At 53.9% G+C, this 22095-nt stretch overlaps 10 protein-coding genes across 10 annotated transcripts; 6 read left to right on the top strand and 4 right to left on the bottom strand.

The window, feature by feature from the left end:
- Positions 1-683: 683 nt before the first annotated feature.
- Positions 684-4537, bottom strand: LTR77_003384 (uncharacterized protein; the record flags this gene model as incomplete). Its single annotated transcript, XM_064800641.1, has 2 exons — positions 684-1259; positions 1376-4537. The coding sequence occupies 2 exons, from the start codon at positions 4535-4537 to the stop codon at positions 684-686; spliced, it is 3738 nt and encodes a 1245-aa protein (XP_064660592.1).
- Positions 4538-4809: 272 nt separating this feature from the next.
- RPS11B (40S ribosomal protein S11-B) lies at positions 4810-5488 on the top strand (the record flags this gene model as incomplete). The annotated part of the gene is made up of 3 exons (XM_064800642.1): positions 4810-4996; positions 5105-5343; positions 5420-5488. The coding sequence occupies 3 exons, from the start codon at positions 4810-4812 to the stop codon at positions 5486-5488; spliced, it is 495 nt and encodes a 164-aa protein (XP_064660593.1).
- A 224-nt stretch (positions 5489-5712) lies between these two features.
- MSY1 (tyrosyl-tRNA synthetase) lies at positions 5713-7249 on the bottom strand (the record flags this gene model as incomplete). The annotated part of the gene is made up of 3 exons (XM_064800643.1): positions 5713-6252; positions 6309-6675; positions 6741-7249. 3 exons carry the CDS (start codon positions 7247-7249, stop codon positions 5713-5715), a joined length of 1416 nt encoding a protein of 471 aa, XP_064660594.1.
- A 1459-nt stretch (positions 7250-8708) lies between these two features.
- Positions 8709-9357, top strand: LTR77_003387 (uncharacterized protein; the record flags this gene model as incomplete). Its single annotated transcript, XM_064800644.1, has 2 exons — positions 8709-9023; positions 9076-9357. The coding sequence occupies 2 exons, from the start codon at positions 8709-8711 to the stop codon at positions 9355-9357; spliced, it is 597 nt and encodes a 198-aa protein (XP_064660595.1).
- Positions 9358-9566: 209 nt separating this feature from the next.
- LTR77_003388 (uncharacterized protein) lies at positions 9567-10539 on the bottom strand (the record flags this gene model as incomplete). The annotated part of the gene is made up of 4 exons (XM_064800645.1): positions 9567-9697; positions 9766-9913; positions 9983-10466; positions 10520-10539. The coding sequence occupies 4 exons, from the start codon at positions 10537-10539 to the stop codon at positions 9567-9569; spliced, it is 783 nt and encodes a 260-aa protein (XP_064660596.1).
- A 730-nt stretch (positions 10540-11269) lies between these two features.
- On the top strand, positions 11270-12804 carry LTR77_003389 (uncharacterized protein; the record flags this gene model as incomplete). Its single annotated transcript, XM_064800646.1, has 2 exons — positions 11270-11948; positions 12035-12804. 2 exons carry the CDS (start codon positions 11270-11272, stop codon positions 12802-12804), a joined length of 1449 nt encoding a protein of 482 aa, XP_064660597.1.
- A 483-nt stretch (positions 12805-13287) lies between these two features.
- Positions 13288-14380, top strand: LTR77_003390 (uncharacterized protein; the record flags this gene model as incomplete). The annotated part of the gene is made up of 2 exons (XM_064800647.1): positions 13288-13299; positions 13343-14380. 2 exons carry the CDS (start codon positions 13288-13290, stop codon positions 14378-14380), a joined length of 1050 nt encoding a protein of 349 aa, XP_064660598.1.
- Positions 14381-14661: 281 nt separating this feature from the next.
- Positions 14662-15748, bottom strand: LTR77_003391 (uncharacterized protein; the record flags this gene model as incomplete). The annotated part of the gene is made up of 3 exons (XM_064800648.1): positions 14662-14872; positions 14926-15268; positions 15322-15748. 3 exons carry the CDS (start codon positions 15746-15748, stop codon positions 14662-14664), a joined length of 981 nt encoding a protein of 326 aa, XP_064660599.1.
- A 1139-nt stretch (positions 15749-16887) lies between these two features.
- Positions 16888-20652, top strand: LTR77_003392 (uncharacterized protein; the record flags this gene model as incomplete). The annotated part of the gene is made up of 2 exons (XM_064800649.1): positions 16888-17741; positions 18210-20652. 2 exons carry the CDS (start codon positions 16888-16890, stop codon positions 20650-20652), a joined length of 3297 nt encoding a protein of 1098 aa, XP_064660600.1.
- A 490-nt stretch (positions 20653-21142) lies between these two features.
- Positions 21143-21799, top strand: LTR77_003393 (uncharacterized protein; the record flags this gene model as incomplete). Its single annotated transcript, XM_064800650.1, has 1 exon — positions 21143-21799. The coding sequence occupies one exon, from the start codon at positions 21143-21145 to the stop codon at positions 21797-21799; it is 657 nt and encodes a 218-aa protein (XP_064660601.1).
- Between the last annotated feature and the right edge of the window lie 296 nt (positions 21800-22095).

Genomic DNA, 22095 nt, shown 5'->3' on the forward strand with positions numbered 1-22095 from the left:
GGCGGCCCTCGCGGTCCCTAGTCCAGCACCTCATGCCGCAAAGCAATATCGGTGCTGCATGCGCAAGGGTGGAGTCTCTTCCATGCTGCCCGCACCGGAGCTGCACGTTGAGCTGGCTTGCGTTAGCTGCTGCGACGAACCTCTCAGTGGCCCTCTCTTAGACTGAGCAACTCGTATACGAGGATGTGGATAGCCGTGAAGCACACCCGGTGCAACATGTGTTGTTTCAAGCGTTCCGAGATGAGCCGCTGTGTTGACAAGGAGATTGAGGAGCAGAGTTAAAGCGAAGGAGGAGCACAGGAGGAGGTGCGGTCTCAATGAAGCTCGGACCTTGGATGAGGTTGACTTCATCTCACCTTTTCTGTGTGGCACACGAGGATCTGGTACCCTCACTCTTTTTCTCGCATGTTGACAGCTCGGCAGCGATGAATCGCGCAACCAGATGTCTGATGAGGATCGGCGACGATAGATCTCGATTCCCACCTGACGGTATCAGACGTTGTGTAACATTGAAACTCTGGAGACTCGTAGCATGGGCATCAATCTGTCTCGACTCGTCCGCAATGTTGGAAAGCTTTGACTTAGGCATGGTAACAATTGACAGGTATTCAACAGAAAAGGGTATCAAGTCGTCATCCAGCAATAATCCAAAATCCACCTGCCGAAGAGTGAACCCTAGCCAGTCACTTCTTCCCGCCCTTCGCTCCTCTTGCGATAAGTCGTTCCCTCAAGCTCCTGACCACGCCGTCCCACCCTTCGAGCCGGCTCTCAATCGCTTTCGCCACGAATTCGGTCATCTTCTTCTCATTGTACTTCTCCCCGTACACAACTTCCACATGAGGCTCCACGGTTGTGCTCAACGCCAACCCATCCTGATCTCCACCAACTGCAGCCGAAACCTCAAAGGTGATCCTGACCTTACTCCGCACTTTGGGCAGCAAGATCGTGCTCACCACGCACATCCGTTCGTCAGAGAGGATCTTAGCCTCTGTCAACGCCCCTAGCCCAACCCTCCTTTCGGCCTCTGCGACTTCGCATGCTGCGTCCCAGCCATTGCTGACGAGCTTCAGCAAGTCTGGCACCCGCGTCTCGCATTGCGGCAGCGCTTGCAAGCTCGCCTGCAGCAGCTGCAGAAAGAAGCGCAGCGTCGTCGTCAACGGAGCAGCCCCTGTGTAGTGCAAGCTAATAGGCGCATTAGGCCGGGCGCGACTGGTTTTGTCCGGAAGGCGAAAAGCGAGAGGATGCAAGAAGAGTTTGAGCTGGGAGCGGTAGGAGAGGGTGATGGTGGGTGGCGAGGAGGACGCGGAGAGAATAGTGTAGCCATGTGTGCGCTCGAGCGTGGCGATGGAGTCTGGGATGGAGTCAGTGAGATGACTCGGAGTAGGAGGAATGAAACAGATGACTTGCCCTTCAGCGCGGTGATCTCAGCGGTAGAGACGCTTCGGCAGCTCTCCTTCACCCTCTCAGCTTCTTGGATAGCCGCCGCGAACTCCGCGCGGTTCTCCTCCAGATCGTTGGCCGTCGTTTCTTGTTCCTGCATCTCTTTCTGCAAGTCTGCCAGCATCTTCCTTTTCTCATCGGCCTCTTCGCTGACGTTCCCCAGTCGCTCCCTCGCGTGTTCCAGCTCTTCTCTTTCTTCTTCATTGGTAGCAGCGCTCTCCTCCTCCAATCGAGCGGCCTCGTCCTTCAAAGCTACGTACTGCTGCGCCAATCCCGGTACGATCTTTTCCAGAATCTCCTCGGCATGACTTAGACCCTCGTCATCCCTGATCAAGCCTTCACCAATCCCCTGCAAGCCTCTCATCAAATCCTCGAGCAGTTGGCTTCGCCAGGCATACCAGAGCTCTTTACTTCGAAGTCGAGCTTGCGTTTTGATCTCGCGCATCTGGGAATCCAACGCACCCTTTCTGCCTGGGCTGGCTGCCAGGTATGCCTGCAACAAAGGTGGCGTCGACTTTGCAGTCTCGACGTCGAGCTCTTTGATTACGCGTTTGCCGTCGGAGATGTAGCGCTTGAGTTCATGACATGCATGCTCGTACATCTCCAGCTCCGGAACGGTACAAGAGCCAGCCACTACGGCTGACTCCAAAGAGACCTCACGTTGATCTTCGACCTCATCCGCTTTACGAGCTTTAGAAGGCGTCGGGGCAGTAGTCATCCTTCGTTTGGTCGTCGTGAGATCCATGAAGCGAATACTAGCCAAGTCCAAGAACTTTTGAAGCTGCACTTTCTCGACTTGCGCGCGATTGTCCTGGAGTCTCTTCATGTCCTCGTTCAGCTGTTTCGCGGGCGACTTCTGAGAGGCATTGCTGCTCTTCGGGGTCGGCCTGGGTCGAGGTGTGGCGGCCTTCGGCGGACTTTGAGCTTGCTTCCTAGGCGTGAGACTCTTCAAGACTTCCTTCCGTGGCGTGGAAAGTAGTTTGATGGAGTCGGCCAAGCGTCGGCCGTCTTGCGAGCTCTCCTGGGCCTTGTCTGGCGTTGACACAGCCTTGATGGGAGAGCTTCGTTGGACTTTGAGTGCAGAAGGCGACGCTCCAGGATCCTGGAGTTGTTCATCCAATTGCTGTCGTAGCGCGCTATCTGGAGTAGTACGTGGTCGCTCTCGGACTGGGCTTTTGTTGGCTGTCGCGCGTACAGGAGACTTGCTTGCGCTCAATGATGGAGTTGCTGCTTTCGGCGGTGAGGATTTCGGCGTTGTGGTCTTACTGATAGGAGCAGACGGTGCATCAGCCGCTCCGAACGGTGCTGGAGACTCAGCAAAGGCCACGCTCGCCCTCGTCCGGACGTTGGGAGAGGCCGAAGAAACTGTCTTGCTGCCGGGAGAGTGCTTCGCTACTGAGTGGATGACCTGTTTCTGGAAGAGCGGTGTTAAATGCTTCTTCGCCCCACTGTCCGATGCATCCCTGAAGCGTTCTTGGTCTTTAGGAGTAGTGTTCGCAGCATTCCGGATTGGTGACTGTGATTCCTGTGGCGTGGCCGGTCTCTCGCCGGCAGCTACCTTTTCTCCCGCTTTGATGCCACCCAGTACAGTCGTCAGCTCCATAGTAAGTTCTTCATTTTCATCAAAGCTGGATGCTGTATGCTCTGCCTTGCTGGCGGGCTTGATGCTACCAACAGCCTGCGTCAGATCCATCGTCCCATCGTCCGCTTCCGACGCAATGCCAGAGGATCGCCGGCGCACAACGCTCTTCCGACGCTCCACTTTGGCAGGAGAGCCACCGTTTTGGATACCACCAACAGCCATAGTCAGGTCCATGGTATCATCGCCCATCGACGAGCGTGCAACTGACGAGCGTCGCCGCTTGGCTTGGCTTGCAGGCCCCGTCACCAGAGGCGAACCTGTCTCAGCTGTCGATCGGCGTCTCTTTTGGCCGGCTTGTGGACCTTGGATCTTTCCGACCGCTTGCGTCAGGTCCATCGTACCGTCGCCAAATTGAGAGCTCGGAGAATCTTGCTCCTGTTCAGCACCACGAATGCCACCTACTGCTCGAGTGACGTCCATGCTCAGATCGCCAGTATCCTCCTCATGTACGGTAGATGGACGGCTTACCCTCCCTGAGACAAGCTGGGCCTTGAAAGCAGGCGAGAACGGGTTCACATTTTCCTGGTCCAGGGAAGCAGAACCTATAGGCTCCTGGTGCTGATTCATCCACGGCTTGAATGCGTTGGTGACCTCCTCCCCAGCGAGTTCCATTGATGCATCTCCATACTCATCGTATTCGATGCCTCGAGTTCCTGCCTGTTCAGCCGCCAGCCTAAGACGAGCGTCTAAGCTAGCCACCGAGCCGGTGCTGAACTCGCTCCCCAAGTTGGACTGCGTAGTATTCTCGTCGACCATGTCCAGGCTCATAGCAGTACCAGTGTCGTCGTCAGAGCCCAGTGCATCATCTTCGTCCTCGCTTTCCGACGCATCGCTGCTGACAATAACGCCGCTGGGAGACGACCCTTCGCTGGGGCTAGAGTCGACCTGAGAAGATGCTCCAGAGCTTCGCCTTATCTTCTTCTGGTGCAAATCGCGCTGATGTGCTGGCGACGCTGGTATGATATCCGGCTCATCTTCCTGTTCTGGTGGCGTAGACGGCGGGTCCGAGCCGACGTTCGTTGTTCGCTTCGAGGGCGAGCCACCATTCGAAGATCTCGTGAAGTTTGAGGCCCGTCGCGTGCCCTCGGATGACTCTGTGGATGTTGTCTGATCGCGCATGAACTCGATGACATCCCATGTGTGCAGTGTCGCCTCTGGCGCAAAAGAAACGCGTCTGTTGGCTAGAGTCTTGCGACGCGCCGCCTGTCGCTCAGCTTTCTCCTGCTCTGTAGACAAGATAGACTTGGTCGCTGGGACGTAGGTAGATTTGCGCCTGGTTTTCGCATCCTGTCTGTCCTGTTTTGGTGCTTCTGGCTCGTCAAGTCCTCCTGGTCCGATACTTTTGCTTCGTCCTTTCCTAGCAGCCTTCTTCGGTGACGAGCTGCCGCTTCGTTTCTGCAGTGGGTCGCTGGACGTGAAGGGCGCGACATTCTCTTTGTCCTCCGCGGCCGCCATGGTGGTCCACTTGGTATACAGTCGTTAGTCCGTCGTGGCGCATGTAGATGTCTTCGAGAGATGAAGTCGTTTGCGGGGCGCTCTTACAGGTCAACACGTAAACAAACCGGCCCCGGTATTACTTTCTTCCTTCGGCGACTTCCGACCTTGGCGGACTTCGCACCGCCAAGACTCCCGCACAAATTCGAGGCGGGCTTCACGTCGAACAACTACTTCATCGCCGCCGGCTCACAACTTCCCACGACAACACCAGATTGCTCAGCACCGCAATCATGGCCACCGAATTGGCAGTCCAGAGCGAGCGCGCCTACCAGAAGCAGCCACACATCTTCACCAACCACAAGCGCGGCAGCAAAGCAGCAAAGTCCACGAAGGTCGGCAAGGGCGGCAGGAGATGGTTCAAGGACGTCGGACTGGGCTTCAGGACGCCCAAGCAGGCGATTGAGGGAAAGTACATTGGTATGTCGCCGCCCACGGTCTTCGTTTGGGAGGGGTTGCTTGAGATATGGGAGCGCACAAGACAACAGGCATGGACGTGAAAAAGATCTCTAACACATCTGATCGCAGACAAGAAGTGCCCCTTTACCGGCATGGTCTCCATCCGCGGTCGTATCCTCACCGGCACCGTCGTCAGCACCAAGATGCACCGCACCATCGTCGTCCGCCGCGAATACCTCCACTTCATCCCCAAGTACTCCCGTTACGAGAAGCGCCACAACAACCTCGCAGCGCACGTCAGCCCAGCGTTCCGTGTGGAGGAGGGTGACAGAGTGACTGTGGGACAGTGCCGGCCGTTGAGCAAGACTGTAAGTGCCAGACATCAGAGGACATGGAAAGGGAAGACAGTCAAATGAGGTACGAACGCTGACATGTCATAACCAGGTGCGATTCAATGTGCTGCGTGTGCTGCCACGTACGGGCAAGGCTGTGAAGCAGTTCAACAAGTTCTAGACGCGGGGACTGAGCTGAGGATGAGTGGTGTGGAGCGAATGTTATTTTAAGGTACAGAGTATTCTCTGATCCTTGATCGCTGCATACGCTTCGGCGTTTAGCGGCAGGAAAAATGGCTGTGCTCGTTAAGATAGCGATACAGCAATCCAAAATCTCCCAACCACAAGTTTGAAGAAGCTGGGTGCATGAAGGTGAGAAGTTGCTTTCATGCTGATTATGGAATTTTATCGAATTTTATCATCAACAACCTCGACCACCCTAACCTTCCACTTCCCGATCCTAAGCAACAGCTTTCCATCGACCAAATCTCCGCGGCCCACGACAACTCTCGGGTCGTTGACGGCATTGAACTGCAAAGTTGCTCCTTTGCCGCTATTTGATGCAGTGTACACAGCACCGCTCTTCAGCATCCTGGTGCCTTCCGAACGCGAGGCTGCAAGACCAGCCGTTGCTAGTACCCTCGCCCAAGACTGACCGATGACTTCAGAAGTGGGAATTACAACGCTGCCACTTTCTGTACCAGAATAGGGCCCAGAGCTTGCAAGGGTAGGATTTCGCATGGCGTGGTGTTCTTGCTGGGTCTTCATGGCGACTTCGTTGCCGTGCACGAGAGCCAGGACTTCGCGAGCAAGTAGGTGCTGCGCTTTCCGCTTTCCTGGGTCTGTCGAGTGTGCTCTCATCACTTCCGCTATTGTTATTAATGGGACGAACGTGAAGAGTTTCAAGTACCGCTCCACGTCAGCGTCCGCGGAGCGAAGAAGGAACTGCGTCACGCGTTAGCATTCCCACCGTCTTGTTCGAGCATACGACCGTTACTGACCCCGTATAAATCGAATGGCGAGGTCATGCTTCCGTCCAGCCAAACCGCATTTCCAGCACTCTTTCCGAACTTCTCGCCAGCCGATGTGGTCAGAAGTGGGACAGTAAGGCCCATTGGCGCGTCTTCACTTCGCATCCTGCCCTCTGTATCTAACCATTGCGGCTGTTCGCCGTCAGGAGCTGAAGCCTGAGCAATGTGCTTGACTGCATCCATCCCAGCAATTATGTTCCCATACTGGTCACTACCCCCGACCTGGATCTGCACGCCCATCTTGGAGTACATATGCCACCAGTCCCAGCCTTGAAGAAGTGGATAGGTGAACTCGGCGAAAGACATGCCGTCGCCTTTTTCCATTTTGTTCTTGACCCTGGGAGAGTCTTCGTCAGCTTCCATGCCTACGCAGTGCCACAATCGCTGTTGGAACTCACTCACGTATCCCGTCCGAGCATTGTACCCAACCTCATCCCACTTCCCAGCATCTTCAAGAAGTCCAGGACAGTCAGTCCGTCCAGCCATTGCGCATTGTCTAGCAAAGTCTGCTGGCCCATCTTCTCCTTCTCATTACCACTTCTTTCCGCGTAAAGCAAGGCCGTTTTCCATAGACTCCCCACTTGGCTGAACATGCTCTTGAAGTTCGTTCTCTGTACCTCACCAGCAGTATCCGCGCGCGATGTAAGCCGACCGCTAGGGTCGCCTACCCTTGCGGTTGCGCCACCGACCAGCGATACTGCGTTGTGGCCATGTATTGCGGTCCAGAAGAGGACCATGAGTGGGAGAAGGTGACCTAGGTGGAGGGACGGAGCTGTGGGATCAATGCCAGCGTAGAAGCTGAGCTTCTTGCTCTGCAGAAGACTATGGAGAGCATTGCGGTCGCCGGCGATCTGGTTGATGAGTCCTCTGCTTTCCAGTGTGTCGAGGAGGTTGCTACTCTGTCGTTTCATCGAAGTCCGGGAAAATGTCCGCTTCGTGGTAGCATCTGGCGCCTGGCGTAGGTGGCATTGTGGACATGTGTATGGCCGAAGCCGTAGAGAGCGCCTGACTACATTGCGCGACATGTAGCCGTTCGATCATGAACACGCATTCGTGCTTGCGGAGGACAGGTGTAGCTACATGTATCTGCAGGGACAGAGCAGCTTCCTAAAAGGGTTGGCAGAAACTCTAATTTGACGATCCTATGATGGACGATCCTATGATTTTCCTCTTCCTCCTCCACTTCACGATTCTCTACCTAGGTAGCATCTCGAAATAGATCTGCTCGCAGCAAGTCTCATCATGTGCTTACATGACGGGCGTCGCCGCCCACAAAGCCGACAACTGGACTGCACCTGCTCTTTGGTGAGCCTTGGAGACTCGATCCCCTGCGATTTCGAATTCTCGCATGTTGAATACGACCCTTCGACAGGCATGCCGCCGATGGCGCGATCTCTTGACTGTATTTTGTCAGACTGCAGCTGATCACAGTCCAGTAGTCGATGAAATGATCACGGTATTGCACGTCGAAGCCTATGCCGACTGTGCTCGACTATGACCGACTCGGATGAGAACGCCTCCGTCTGGAAAACCTCAAGCGCAGATGAAACTCGACTGCAACAGACGCGAAACAGCTCGCTGAAAGTCATCCGAGCTCTTCAGGCTGGGAGTGGTGCATAAGCTGTCGGCGAAAGGGGTCGGACAACGCACTTCAGAGTCAAGCCCGACCAACCGTAGATTTGTCCTTGCCGATGCTTGTTGTATCGAAAGGTTGAAGCTAAAGCACCGTTTTACGCATGTTGGCCTCCGAACATCTATTTGGAATGGTGTCCGAAGAAGAACCTTCCGCTGGCCTCGTCCAGACTACCGTCCAGCTCGCCGTGCGTTTCGGTATCTCATCTTGTCAACGGTCAGAAGCGCGTCCCAAATGTGTTTTGGACGGGCAACATGATGGCGACCAGACGGCACGACTCACAAAGGCGCTCCAACATATCCATCGAAGCCCTGGTTGTGGCATTTCGCTATCTCACCACTCGAAACAGGGTAAGCACATCTCAGCACCGTGAGAAGCTGACTTACTCAAGACAATCCCAAGCTGTGTATGACTCCTGCTTGTTTTAAGGAGCCTCGGAATGCTTGATGGCTTGAAGCTTAGTGCTGCACTCGGCTGCTTCGAATGAGCTTAGGTTAAACTCAATCTTCATCTGGATAGCATTTCGTCTCACTACCATTCTGGACCACGCTGGAGTGCCCAAAACTAACAATGCAACAGTATAGGCTTCACGAGTGGACGGTCTCGGGGGCGGTCGCGCAAGTATAGATACCTCGCTGTCTCGCTGCAATTTGTTGTTCCATCAGCCCTTCCACTTTCAACATCACACTCGCTTTCTTACCACACTCGTTCAAAACATCATATTCGTCTAGTTCAACATGAAGTTCACTTCATCCTTCCTCTCCCTGGGCCTCACCGCTGTCGCCTTCGCTTCACCAGTCGCAGTGCCAGAAGAGCATGCTCTTGAGGAACGAACGTTCAAGTTCGGGCGCCCGACCAGCGCCTCATCAGCCTTTAAGGCGACACCCATCATCGGCTGCATCCTTCCCTTCCAGGCCACAGCCATTGTCAACGGCTTCAACTACCTCTTGGCCAACCCCAAGGCCTCCAACTTCGAGACAACAGCCAATGCGCTCCTCTCTAACGACTTCACGGATACCTCCGACTCAATCAACCAGCTCGCTGGAATTCCCGTACGCTTGCCTGCTTTCCTACAAACAGCCGGGCAGCTAACTCCCGTTACAGGAAGGCAGCGTGACCTTCGCCAGCAAAGCCGACCTCATCGCCGGCTCCACCGCGCAGCCGCCGCTCATTCTGGAGACTCTCGATATCTTCTGGAGCTGCAACGCCATCAGCTGGCGATGGGTCTCGACGTCCGGCGCGGGTAACGATGTTACGCCGGTGAAGGGCATCGACAACTTCTACATCAACCCGCAGGGCCAAATCAAGTCCACCTATGCCGAGTTCAACTCTGGCGCTTGGTTGGCGAACTTGGGGTATCCGGAGTGCAGTGCTTCGAGTGCTTGAACTGGGTTGGGACGAGGTCAGGAGGACACGTTTGGTGGTTGCGTAAGGAGTGCTGGGGGGAGAGCAAATGGCTGTCCATTAATGCCATTGTAGCCTTGTCTGGTGATGCACGTGGTAATAGTAATGCCTGTACGAGTACTATAGAATGATGGCTCTAAAGTTTCCATATTGATCCGTTACTTACCACTGTAACCTGGTACCAATCTCGCTCAGTTCGCCGTCACGCCTCCGTCAGCCGTCCAACACGCTCCGTTGACAATCGACCCGCTGTCGGAGCAGAGATACGTTACCAGCTTGGCCACCTTCTCAACCTCAACAGAAACGAACGTCTCTTCCGGGACTGCATTGTCATCGTCAGCATGAGCGGCCGCCATTGGATAGCACTCTCTGTGCTCGGAAGCAGCTTACAGGTCTGCCGCATGAGTCCGTAGCCTTCCATATTGATACCCGTCTGCTGGAAGGATTTAGAGATGTTGGTTTCCATAGCACCTGCCATGATTGCGTTGCACCTAATGCCTTTCGGGCCGTAGAAGACTGCTGTGTTCTTGGTCAAGCCCTTTCAGTGCCACCATTGGGTTAGCCGTCGCTTGGATTCAACTCGTCAAGCATGTTGGATTAGACTCACCAACAGACCATGCTTGCTGACGGTGTACGCCGCCCCAGAAGTAAAACCTCGGAATGCCGCAACAGAAGCAATGTTAACGATGGCTCCCTTGACCTCATTCTTCACCATCGAGTTGACCGCCCGCTTCGTCACCATCGCCGGCGCCGTCAAGTTCAAAGCAAGAACACGATCCCACATCGTCTTCTCCATCTCACCGACTGGGTCGAAGCGATCCATCATCCCGGCCGAGTTGACAACGAAATCGATCTTCTTGAACATCTTCTCCGCCTTCTCGAAAATCTCGTCAAGAGCATCCTCTTTAGTGATGTCGGTCTCGAGGACGAGTGTGCACTCCGGATAACCAGCCGAGACTTTCTCTTTGAAGTCATTAAGCAGCTCCTGGTTGATGTCACAGATCACGACATTGGCGCCTTCGAGCAGGAACTGTTCGGCGATCGCTCTGCCCAAACCGCCTCCGGCGCCCGTGACAAGGGCAGTTTTGTGACTAGACGGTCGTCAGGAAGTCTTCAGTGTCAAAAGGGAGGCGGCACAGCTCACGCAAGAGGGACTTGGTTCATGTTGATAGGATTGATCTTTCTGACCGTCGATTCGTTTACTGAATGACTGTGTGCAGTTTCTGATGTTAAGTAGGATCCAAAGAAAGGGTATCGCCGAGTCTCTTTATTCTTACGATATATGGTAAATCCGCCGTCAAAATCCGGCTTTCGAGCTGTAGAATCGCACGATATGCCTCGTCTCCCCTGTTGACTCGTACGAGAATCCTTCACCTACCCTACATGTGCTCACTTATGCTTCGCTATGCAATCAGCTTATGGCTCTCGGAAGTACGAGGTACCGGCCAGGTACTGTACGGGCATCGATGCTTGGGTGAGATCTTGGTCAGATGAAAATAGCGAAGAGTCGAGCTGGTTGTCACTTGTCAGGGACAAGTTGTTGACAAGGATGTGAGCTCTCCCCGCAGACCGCAGAAGCTGGGCTGGCACGAGCGCGTGTTGCTACACGTCTTGACCATCACCAGAGTCTACCAGCACGTCTATTCATCGGTAGGAGGTAGCTTGCTGCTTCGTGCAACCTTGTTTTGAACGAGAGTCTACAGCTTGCATCCATATCGCTGTGTTTTGAACCGTCGGACGACATATAGCCACTTCCGTCTCGTCTCCTGCAACACCACCTTTCCGAATAGGCAGCAGCTTTGCCTTGACTTGCTCTTGCCTTTACTTCGTCTTGACACCTCCACGAGCCTCATTACACCTCATCACTCATCTGTTCACATCCCCTCCTCCCACAATGACCGCAGGAACAAACGCAACAAGGCCCAAGCCGACACCGCCCTCTCAAAATGCAACCCACGACCGCTGGCTCAAGCACTCCTCCGGACAGCGCGTCAACACCGACGCCATCATCGTCGAAGCTCTTCACAAAGAGTATCCTCAGCTCCACCTGACCGTTATATCTGTCTATAACACAAACCTCCTCGGCTATGCAGCGGCAGGCAAGATCGGCCTCGCGCCCATGGACAAAGAGCAGGATCGCTTGAGCCAGACCACGTATATTGCGCCAGCTAATCGTTTGAGCGGCGGGAGAGGCGTGCTCGCGACTCAGCCGAAATACTCGAAGTATCTGTTGGACTGGCAGGGCAAAGAGTTCGTGATGTACGTGGTAGAGGGCCGTGATGCACTCGATGCGTTCAGTGAGACCTACACTCAGTTCTTGCTCTCGCCCTCTGTCGAGGCTACGAATCAACTCCTGCTGGAAGCCGGTCAATGGAGTAACAGCTTGCATGAAGAAGTCTGGGTGTTCGACCAAGGCTGGTGGCAGAAGAGCCCGGAGCTGTACGATAGCGTGCGGTCAGCCAGCTGGGACGATGTCATTCTCGACAAGAAGATGAAGGACTCCATCATTGACGATGTCAACACTTTCTTCGACAGCCAAGACACCTACCAGAAACTCAGAGTTCCGTGGAAGCGTAGGTCGGAGCACTGAAGCTCATTGATTAGAGATATGCTAACAGTCTTACCCTTCAAGGTGGTATAATTTACTATGGCCCCCCAGGAAACGGGAAAACAGTATCGATCAAAGCAATGATGCACACGCTGTACAACCGCAAGCAGCCCGTTCCCACGTTATATGTCAAGACGCTGGCAAGTTTCGCAGGTCCGGAATACAGCATCGACCAGATCTTCAAACGTGCCCGCAGGGAAGCGCCGTGCTATCTCATCTTCGAAGACCTCGATTCAGTGGTGACTGATGAAGTCAGAAGCTACTTTTTGAATGCTGTCGATGGGATTCAGAAAAATGACGGCATTCTGATGGTCGGCTCGACCAACCATCTTGACCGACTCGACCCGGGCATCGCGAAGCGTCCATCTCGCTTTGACCGCAAATATCTCTTCAACAATCCTACCGAAGCAGAGCGTGTGTTGTACATGCAGTACTGGCAGCGCAAGCTCTCCGACAACGACGAGATCGAGTTCCCGGATAAGATCTGTGACGCCGTGGCGAAGATTACTGGCGGCTTCTCGTTCGCTTACCTGCAGGAGGCCATGGTCGCGTCGTTGCTGGCGCTTGCTCGCGAGTCTGATTCTTTCGCGGATGAACTGTGTCTGGAATGCATGGAGGCGCATGGGAAGCCTGCGAGCGGCGGCTCGTGTGATAGGCAAGGATGGAGGGTGTTCAAAGGCCTGTACGATTTTGTCTGGCTGGTGAAGCAGATGGATGAAAAGGATGAAGATCTGAACAGCTACGTGCTGTGGCGGGAACTAAAGAAGCAGATTCGGATTTTGAGAGAGGGTATGGAGGAGGAGAAGGGGGTCAGGAAATGAGGACGTATGAGATATGATGTATGAACACACGTGACCCGGCCTGACCGTCCTCGTGAGGCCGCAGGTGGCGGCCTTTAATATACTTCGTGGTGACGGCGCCCATGGTATCGATTGCAAGAACACGTATTCTCGTTTCGACATTTACGGAAACCTGCGCAACAAATATGAGCACGCCATCAAATACCACGGAGTTGTTCGAAGAAATTTTCGGCTGTGCCACCCCAACATGCTCGATTCGGTATAACAGTCCATGGCTCCATCAAAGTTCATCTCCGATTTGTCTATAACACTATTCTCATCCACAACGAGTGGCCAAAACGCCTTCGCACTTCTCCGGTATTGAGGCATTTGGTGTTATGGTGGGTGTTGGCACCATGGAAATGGTGACTGCTTCAAGATGGTTCCTATACACAGGCCTCGCAATCCCTCTCCACCAGCGGAACACGCGTGTCATCCAGTATTCAACATGACTTTCTGCTGACCATGCTGGGGAAGGTGAGTCAACATTCTCAATACGCAAGTACTTCATATAAGAAAGAATGCTGCTCGTCTCTTCCGTCCGGTACCAGACCATGTTCACATCGACACACCCCCTTCACTGGACAGCGCCACCTCACGCGACAGGCGAACCCATATGCTTCGAGTCGCCATCGTCTCTACTATTGGTTGCTTGGTCCTCGTCTGCAATGCCGTCCTCTCGACACTACCGCTCATCCCCGGGCTGAGGCTGCGGCTACCTGAAGGATGTATTTACGTCGAAGGAATCCTGAGTGTCCTCAGCTGTACACTTTTCTTGGTTGGAAGCATTTTCGCCTTTCTGGAAGCATGGGAGCTGGATCATGGCAAGGAACCGGGCTTTGCTTCGAAGATGCAGGGGGTCACGGAATGTCAGACTGGCGACGGTGACAAGTCTGAGGAGAAATCTACGGAGGAGGATGTCCCCGCGATGGATGGCACATCAGAGACTCGTGCGATGTCTCTCAATATCAGCGACTCCGAACAACACGACGAAAACAGCACCCCTCCAGCTTACACCGAGACGGACAACTCCAACCACAACCACCAGTCCGAAAAGCCTACCGAGCCCTCCGTCACCCCCAAGCTATCCCGATCCCGATATCTCGAACTAGGCATCTTCGCTAGCACGATCTTCCTCTGCAGCTCAGCCCTGTACTGCGCGACCTCCATCGCCTCGCTCGTCACAATCCTCAAGAGCGGAACAATCGCACGCTGCATCCGCTACCCCCAGCTCCTCGCAGCATCTGGATTCGTTATCGCTTCATTCCTCCTGATCATCAAAACTCAACGGCATTCCCGCGACAGCTGGTGGCGACTGCCGTTGCGCTCTTTGGGATTCCAGATCAACTTCTGGAATTTGGTGGGCGCGTTCGGGTTTATCCTATGTGCCTGCTTTGGCTTGCAGGAGCAGGTTTTCTGGGCGCAGCAGCAGTTTGGATACAGCTACCTTTGGGGCTCCTGGGCGTTTCTAGTGGGCAGTGTGACCCAGTGGTATAGGTCGATGCACAAGAAGGAGGAGGTGGTGGAGGTTTGGAGTGTTGAGAAGTCTCCGGTTTGATGATATTATATGAGATACTACGACAAAAGAGTAATGTTGTAATATAACATGTCATGTCTACATGTGTCAGTTTTCCCTTGCCTACCAAGATTTTCGCATTTATCTTTATCTTGCCATGGGCGTATGGACATGACCTAATCAAAGAAAGATAGCAACGTCACAGAGTGTGGAAACAGTATAGTACAAGTGTCGTGGATATCATAATATCAAAACTATCATACTGCTACATGAGCCAAGTGGCCCGAGCAATGCAGACACTGCTTTTCAAGGTAAAAGCTAATCTAGCTCATCATGCCCGACTTTCCATCACCATCAGCATCCATCTTCGGGTTGAGCTTGTCCATCATACTGGGCTTGCTCTGTGAAGTGGAACTGGTATTCTCGGTGTGCATGTCGTTGCCGTAGGAAGCAGGGGTTGGGTGCTGATGCCCGGAGCTGTTGGACGTAGACTGTGACAGACTTGGGTCGTGCTTGTGGCTGTTGAAGGGTCCGCTGCATCAATCTTTAGCAAATCCATTGACAGTCCATCGTGGCGGCCAACTTACCCAGAACTACTAGACTTAGTGTCGGTAATGGTATTCGGGGCCATGCTGCTCGAGTTGCTGGTGGTGCCGTTCAAATCACGGCTGGTGCTGCTACCGGTGGTCGGTGGCACGGCGCTCGATGTGGTGGAGCTGGAGTGTCCTCCAGTGTTGCCGGAGATTTGCTCAGGTGGGCAGCCATCAAACCTGTCGTGGCGCTCGTCACGACCAGTCAGAGCACCGCCGGACTTCTTGAAATCGTCCATGGAGACGGCGGGGAGAGCGCTGGACGCGTGGTGCTTGGACTCATTGTGATGAACCTCATGAACCGGAACAGTTGTGTGCATGACGTGAGGCTCAACGGTCTCTGTAAACAGAATATTAGCTCGAGAAATCTCGTCGACGGTCGATGACACGTACGCTTCTGAACCACAGGCTGAATGGTCTCATGCACATGGTGGTGTACGTGCTCCCCAGCCACGGTGGGCTCGGCAGTGGTGGTATGGCGACCCTCCACTTGGGATGTTGTGTCGTAGTACTTGGCTTGCTCGGTATCAAGCGACCGCTTCACGCTGTCAGAGTTGTCGTGCTCGAACGAACGGTGCTCGGTTGGCATCATGTTGTGATGGTGCTGCTCAGGAAGGACTTCCGAATCCTTCACTGGCTGCACTGTGGTGTGGTAGTGGTCCTGGTGAACCTCCTTGTCGACGGCGGTGGTTTGTCGCTCATGCTGCTCACGGTTGATTGTCTCTTGCTGCACTGCAGGGGCAACCTTCTCGTGAACAGATGTGTCGTGGTGACCAGAGCTGGACATGAACTTCTTGACGGATGCTTTGGCGGCGTCCATATTGGTGATTGATGCTTGTTGTAATTTGAGAAAAGTGTATGTTGCGATTTGAGTTTGGAATGGATGTGGTTTGAGAATAACAACGGTACTAGGAGATGTCTTTATACCTACATCTGCTTGACACGTAGGATGACGTCCATACCTCACCCCTCAGGCTACTCGGCCCCTCCAAGGTCTGAGAGATCCTTCCGTCGTCATACCTCTGCACTACTCACCGGGCCAACAGCCCAGAATGAATGCCGGCGTCACCGGCTGTGGTCTGTAGAAGCCCGCTGAACCACAGAAGCCACAGGAAGAGGTCCCTGTGGAGTTCGCGAATCGAATCGACGAGCCACAGGGTGGAGCGATGGCTTCAGGATCGCGTAGATCATGGCCCTCTCGAGAGCTCGTGGCTAGGTAGCGCTTCGAACAGAGCTCGACAAATCCGCGAGACTGGCTCGGAGAGCGTCTAGACGAATGGGACGCGTAGCGGACAGCATCATCGCGCATGTGCGGCATGTCCCCGCGGGCCTGGAACGCGAGGTATCACTACCTCCTCGGACACGCCTCGTCGTCACGAACTCTGAACCCCAACCACGTCCGCAGTGAACCGTTGCCAATGGAGAGGCCGCAGGTGAGCTTAGTCCTGACGGCGGTGTTTCGACCTCTGTGTACGGACCGTTTGTTATCGTTGTGCATTCTGCGAGAGCCCAAGAAGCCGTGTCCGATTCTGACGAACGACTCTGGGGGTTGGATCTACAAGGCGACCCGGGCAGTTGGACCTGATGTGCTGGAGATCAGTGAACCGCTCCTGCGCTCCTGCGCTACTGCAAAGCTCCAGCCGCATCGGCCGTTTTGATGACATCGTGGCTTGCCGATTCTCGCGTTCGCCACAGTCTGGCCCGCGTCTGGAATGGAGGGGTTCAGACTACGCAGTTTACTTTTGGTTGGACCATAGAATATCCGGTCCGTTGCACAGGTCGTTCGTGGAACACTACAGCCACACATGACCAGAGATGACGTCTTGCCGTTCGTTTGCTGCTCGATGGAGCTTTCCGTTCAGGGGGAGAAATGAACGACTACAGGCGTTGCGGTCTCCGGACATTTTCGTCATGAGTTTTGTTGTCCCGCGTATTTCGTGACGGCAAAATACACACGAAATGCACAAGCTCAAGTCTAAGATTGCAGACATGCAGAATCATCACCATCAGACGACTGCTATCCCCCGGAAGCCTGTTCCAAACGACAACACGAGGAATCGACGATCGACAGACAGCATGCCAAACTCGCCCACGATACGCATGGTCCCCAACAGAGACAGTGTCCTGGACAACACAGACACAAACAAAGACGACGATGCAGATGCCCTTGCTCCGGCGCTCTCTCAAATGGATCTTGGGGGTTCCTTTCGAAACAGTATGGATAGCACAGGACTAGTGACACCACCCCAAAGTCCTACCCAACACAAGATTCCTAGGAGGAGTCTCGAAAAACCTCTCCCAAGCGTGCCATCCCACGACGAAAACGATTACGGAGCTGCGCAGCCACGACGTGACATTTCGTCAGCAGATCTCGAGCGAAAACTTGGTGTCGACGGTGTGTTGGACCTAGACCACACCGAAGACACCACCATCCACGAGCGCATGGCCCCCGCGGTGGTTCACAACACCGTCAGACGCGATGTACATGAGATAGTACATGAGCAACGGACGCGCGACATCCACGAACACCACGTCCATCACCGAATACTGCCAATCATGGATATTGAAGTTAAACCCGCAAGACATTTCATCAAGGATGATGAGGGAAGATGCACCGAAATTTCCGAAAGCCAGATACCCGGTCGCGCTTCAAAGCATACCCAGCGAGTAGTCGAGGAGGTGTGGAAGGACACGCTGCCCAAGACTAAAAGCCAGCCCGGGCCCAGACTATTCAGTGCTCGCGATTTCTCTGGTTCGCAAGGCGATGCCTGGGCTGCTGAGACGCCTGAAGGTGCCAAGCTGACCGAGCAATGGTGGGTTCACCCGCCTACCTTGGACGATGGTGCAAGGAAGGCAGGGCAGACACGGCCATTTCACCTGGGTTCCTCTGAGCCAGCTGATGATGGATTGAGAGCGTAGTGTCGAACTTAGTAATTGTATACTTACTCCTTGTACAGTAGCCAACCACAAATGTATCATTACAGATCATTGTTCTCCGTGCGGTGCAGCTGGTTTGTCAGTGGTCCTGGCTAAACTATGTTGTGGCCGTTGGAGCATGCATTGCGCACGACTCGGCATTGCAGTAACGGGCGAGATCGGGGCGCATCCCAGTCGATCGGATACTCTCGGGTAGCGGCCCGCTAGAGTAACCGCTGTCCGTAAATTAACTCCACCTCCCCATAAAAACAGACTCGAAACATTTTCACCGACCTGAGAAGATATTTGCGAAGCCGTAGCCGACTTCTGACTACCCGTAGCCTTTCTTTAACTGTGTGGTGTAGGACTGGTCGACTGAACATGGCTGGTGTCGGCGAGCCAGAGCGGCGGCAAATACTCGACCTACTCAAAAGGAACTTCGAGCTGAAATCAATGCCACCAGAGACTGCGGAGAAGTATGGAGATAAGATACTGTCCGGAAGCGATAATGTCTGGATACGTCAACTGGCGAGTGCGTTGCAAAGCGAGAAACCTGATATCTTTGCCGGGCTCGACGGAACGCCGAAAGCCAGCGCATCGAAAGCACCTGATGTTGCGACCCTCCTGTCTATGCAAGATGAGAACGAGCGGGTTGCATCTGCGTCGTCTCGATGCGGTCAGAAACGGTCGGCTGCTGGAGCAGACGCCATATTCTCGAAAATCGAAAATGCAACGAAGGAAGGCCATGCCCTGAAGGAGAGCAGGCATTTCGTTCCGATCATTGAGCCTTATCCACCGTGTGTCTTACCTCTCAAAGACCTCAAGACGGTCAAGCTCTCAGATCTCACACAAGAGACACATCATCGTGGACGCGCTCTACTTATCCAACGAGTAAGTCCTGTCGCTCGTGAAGGCACAGCTCTTATCAGTGCGATCAAAGATGACAATGGAGATGTCGAAAACATTGAACTCCATCATGTAGACACTGCTCTGGAAGACCACATGTTACCGGAACGAAGAACAATTGTTATTAAAGAACCGTACCTTACACTGCGGCGTGACGGCACTGCAACGATCCGCATTGATCACCCTACGGACATTGTGCTGGGAAATCACGACCTGAAGGTAGGCGGACCGAAAGGGAAGGAGGCCAAAACAGCATCACAGTGGAAGCAGACAGGAAACGAACTGTTGGGTCAAAAGAAACTGTGGCAGGCTCGGGACGCCTATCGGAATGGATCTGTTGTTGCAGGCGCAGACGAGCAGAGGCTCATACTCGACCTCGCACGGAACCTCGCTAGAGTGGACCTCGATCTTGGAAGGTACGACGAAGCTGTGGATGCTGCTACAAAGGCTGTGTCGGACGGTTCTGATTCTTCTATGAACACCCTCGACGGCAAAGCGCACTACCGAGCCGCCAGTGCCAGCTACAACCTCAGAGAGTATGGGAAGGCTCAAGACTGCTTGAGTAAGCTCATCAAACTGGACAAGAACGATGCAGAAGGCAACCGAGAGATGCAGAGAGTACAGGCTCGCCTCGCAGAGAAGAAATCTGGCAAGTATGAATTCGACAAGTTGGTTGGCAAGTTGTCACCGCAGGCGCCCCGCGCAGACATTGCCGACTACACTGAACCAGTTGAAGTCAAGGAAGCGCCGGTTGGCGGCAGAGGCCTGTTCGCTACACAGGACTTGAAGACAGGGGACCTTGTCCTGTGCGAGAAAGCATTCAGCTCGCTTTTCGAGAAGGACAAGAATTGGTTCGCAGCTTGGGAGTACAATCACGGCAAGCTATCTATGGCTTCATCTACGGTGGCATTGTGGGATCAGGTTATGCAGAAGGTGCTGCAGAACCCATCCACTATCGAAGAGGTCACGCAACTGGTCGGAGATTATGCCGGACTTGGCGCAATGAAGGTTCACGTGGACGACATGAATGTAGTGGATGCTTTTCAAGTCCGCTCCATCATTGAATCAAACACCTTCGGCATACCTACACCATCGAAGCAAGCCCAGACCAGACCATTCGGCTTTACAGCCGAGTTCCAGCAGGAAGGCCATCTCGGCGATAACACTGGACTATTCTTGAAGACGTCCATGATGAATCACTCGTGCGTTCCAAACACCAGAAAAGTCTTCGTCGGAGATGCGATTGTCATTCGTGCGACTAGACCAATCAAGAAGGGCGAGGAGCTGGTACAATCGTATGCGCAGACTGATGCTGACGTAGCCGAAAGAAGAGGGATGCTGGAGTCGACATGGCACTTCCGATGCAACTGCAAGCTGTGCGCCGTAGAAGAGAGGGAGTCCGAAGACAAGCGGAAGAATCGAGAAGATCTCGAAAGCCGCGCAAATCAATTGGGCATGGCGATCAAGAATGGCTCAGCCGGATCACAGGGAGTCTCGAAAGCCGACGTCCTTCTGAAAAGCATCAAAGGCACTTACGATCCAGACCTATACAAGCCTCTGCCTCGTAAAGCAGGCATGTACCTGCATGTCGGGCTCATCCATCATTATGCGCGGCAGAACCAGCGTACGAGGTGCACCTCAATGATTACTTCGCTCTTCGAAATGCTCGGCTGGAAACTGGACATTGGAGGAGGCAAAGCTGAGCTAGACCGCAAGGAGGACAGCGAGACACACATCGTGCCCGAGCTGGTAGACGTGCTGTTGTTGGCGCGATCAATGCAGCTGTATTCGGGTGGGAGAAGCCGGCAGACCGAGCAGCTGGAGAGCATAGCTAGGGAGCTTTACCTTGCGATAAACGGTGTTCCTTGTGGGTGGGAACCATTCCTTAGGAGCAAGACGTGACCTTTGCGTTCTCCGCAGGAGATTCTAAGGTCATCATGGTTGACACGGCCCTTGTCCTGCTTTCTGTCTTGCAGCACTGGGAGCCAGCAGACGATTTTAATCAAGGCGAGACGAGTCTGTGCCCCCTGTACAGTAGCAGTGGCTCACTCCTCGGGAGCGGTGTGGCGGTCACGATATCCTGAGCAAGGAGATTGTCCAGGAAGCTGGCCTGCGCGGCTGTAGAGCACCATTGCATACGCCGTTCGCATGCATCACGTCCTTCTTGTCAGGAATAGGCAACGATAGCAAGTACATACTTCGTGCGTATGAAGAGAGCATCGAGATAGACGTTCTCGACTTTCGGATGTCGTCTTACGTTTATGCCTACTCGCTCACGAAGATGCTCCTTCCTGATCGGGTATAGTGTTGATGGACTTGTGAATGTATCAAGCACCCTGTTTACCTACCGCTCCCATAGTATTCACAGCCCAGTGCTCCGTGCTCAAAACACATGGCTTCCGATACAAGTGCAACATGGCCTCCGGCAAGCGGACTCACGACGCCCTTCGTTCCTCGCGAAGAATCTTTGATGACACTGGCCGCCTCAACCCGAATCTACGCACACGCTTCAGTCGTCTTCGACACTGTACTCGATGTCAGCAACTACGGCAAATGGAATAGCTTCTGCCCCAAAGTTACGATAGCGCAGCAACCGGACAGTCTTGCTGGCTCTCAGAAGCTAGAGCTCGGGACGAGCTTCGTCTTCCACGTAATCATGGACTCGAACAAACCTCAGTCTCAGAACGCTACACAATTGAAAGTGTCTGATATTTCTACACCCAGCTCGGACTCAGCCTACATACCTCAGGAGACGGTGGAAAAGGATGGCAGCTACACCAGCGATCCGAGCAAAGTCTACCGAATTGGGTGGCGGAGCGACGGTGGCCTCATCTCGAAAGGTCTCAGGGCGGAGCGGTTTCACGAGGTCATTGTGCTAGGTGACAATGAGTGCGAGGTGCGGACGTGGGAGAACCAAGCTGGTGTGTTGGTGCATATTGTCAAATGGATGTATCAGAAGACTCTTGAAGGGAAGTTCAAGATGTGGTGCAACGACCTGAAGAAGTTCTGTGAAGAGAAAGTGAAAGCTGGTGGTAATCTTGAAGGTTGAAGACGTCCTCCACTGGCTGTTTTTGCTCAACTACACCTCTATGTTGCACCCATGAACCAGCTTCTTTCTGCCGTCTTGCTGATGAAGGAGATCAACGCATGCTCAATAAGCACGAGATTTGCCCTTTTCATCGCGAATTCGAAGTCATGCTGCCCGGCAGGTCTTCCATCTATCGTTATGCTTTCGTTCCAGCTATGCGCGACACTGCCGATACTGTAATGGTTGCTTCAAGACCGAGATCTCCGTTGTTCGTACGCCGGAGGAGACTTGGAGCTGCCAGGCCTCATTAGGCAAGG

The sequence above is a fragment of the Saxophila tyrrhenica genome (genome assembly GCF_035928015.1).
Source record: "Saxophila tyrrhenica strain CCFEE 5935 chromosome Unknown scaffold_5, whole genome shotgun sequence".
Lineage (NCBI taxonomy): Eukaryota > Fungi > Ascomycota > Dothideomycetes > Mycosphaerellales > Extremaceae > Saxophila > Saxophila tyrrhenica.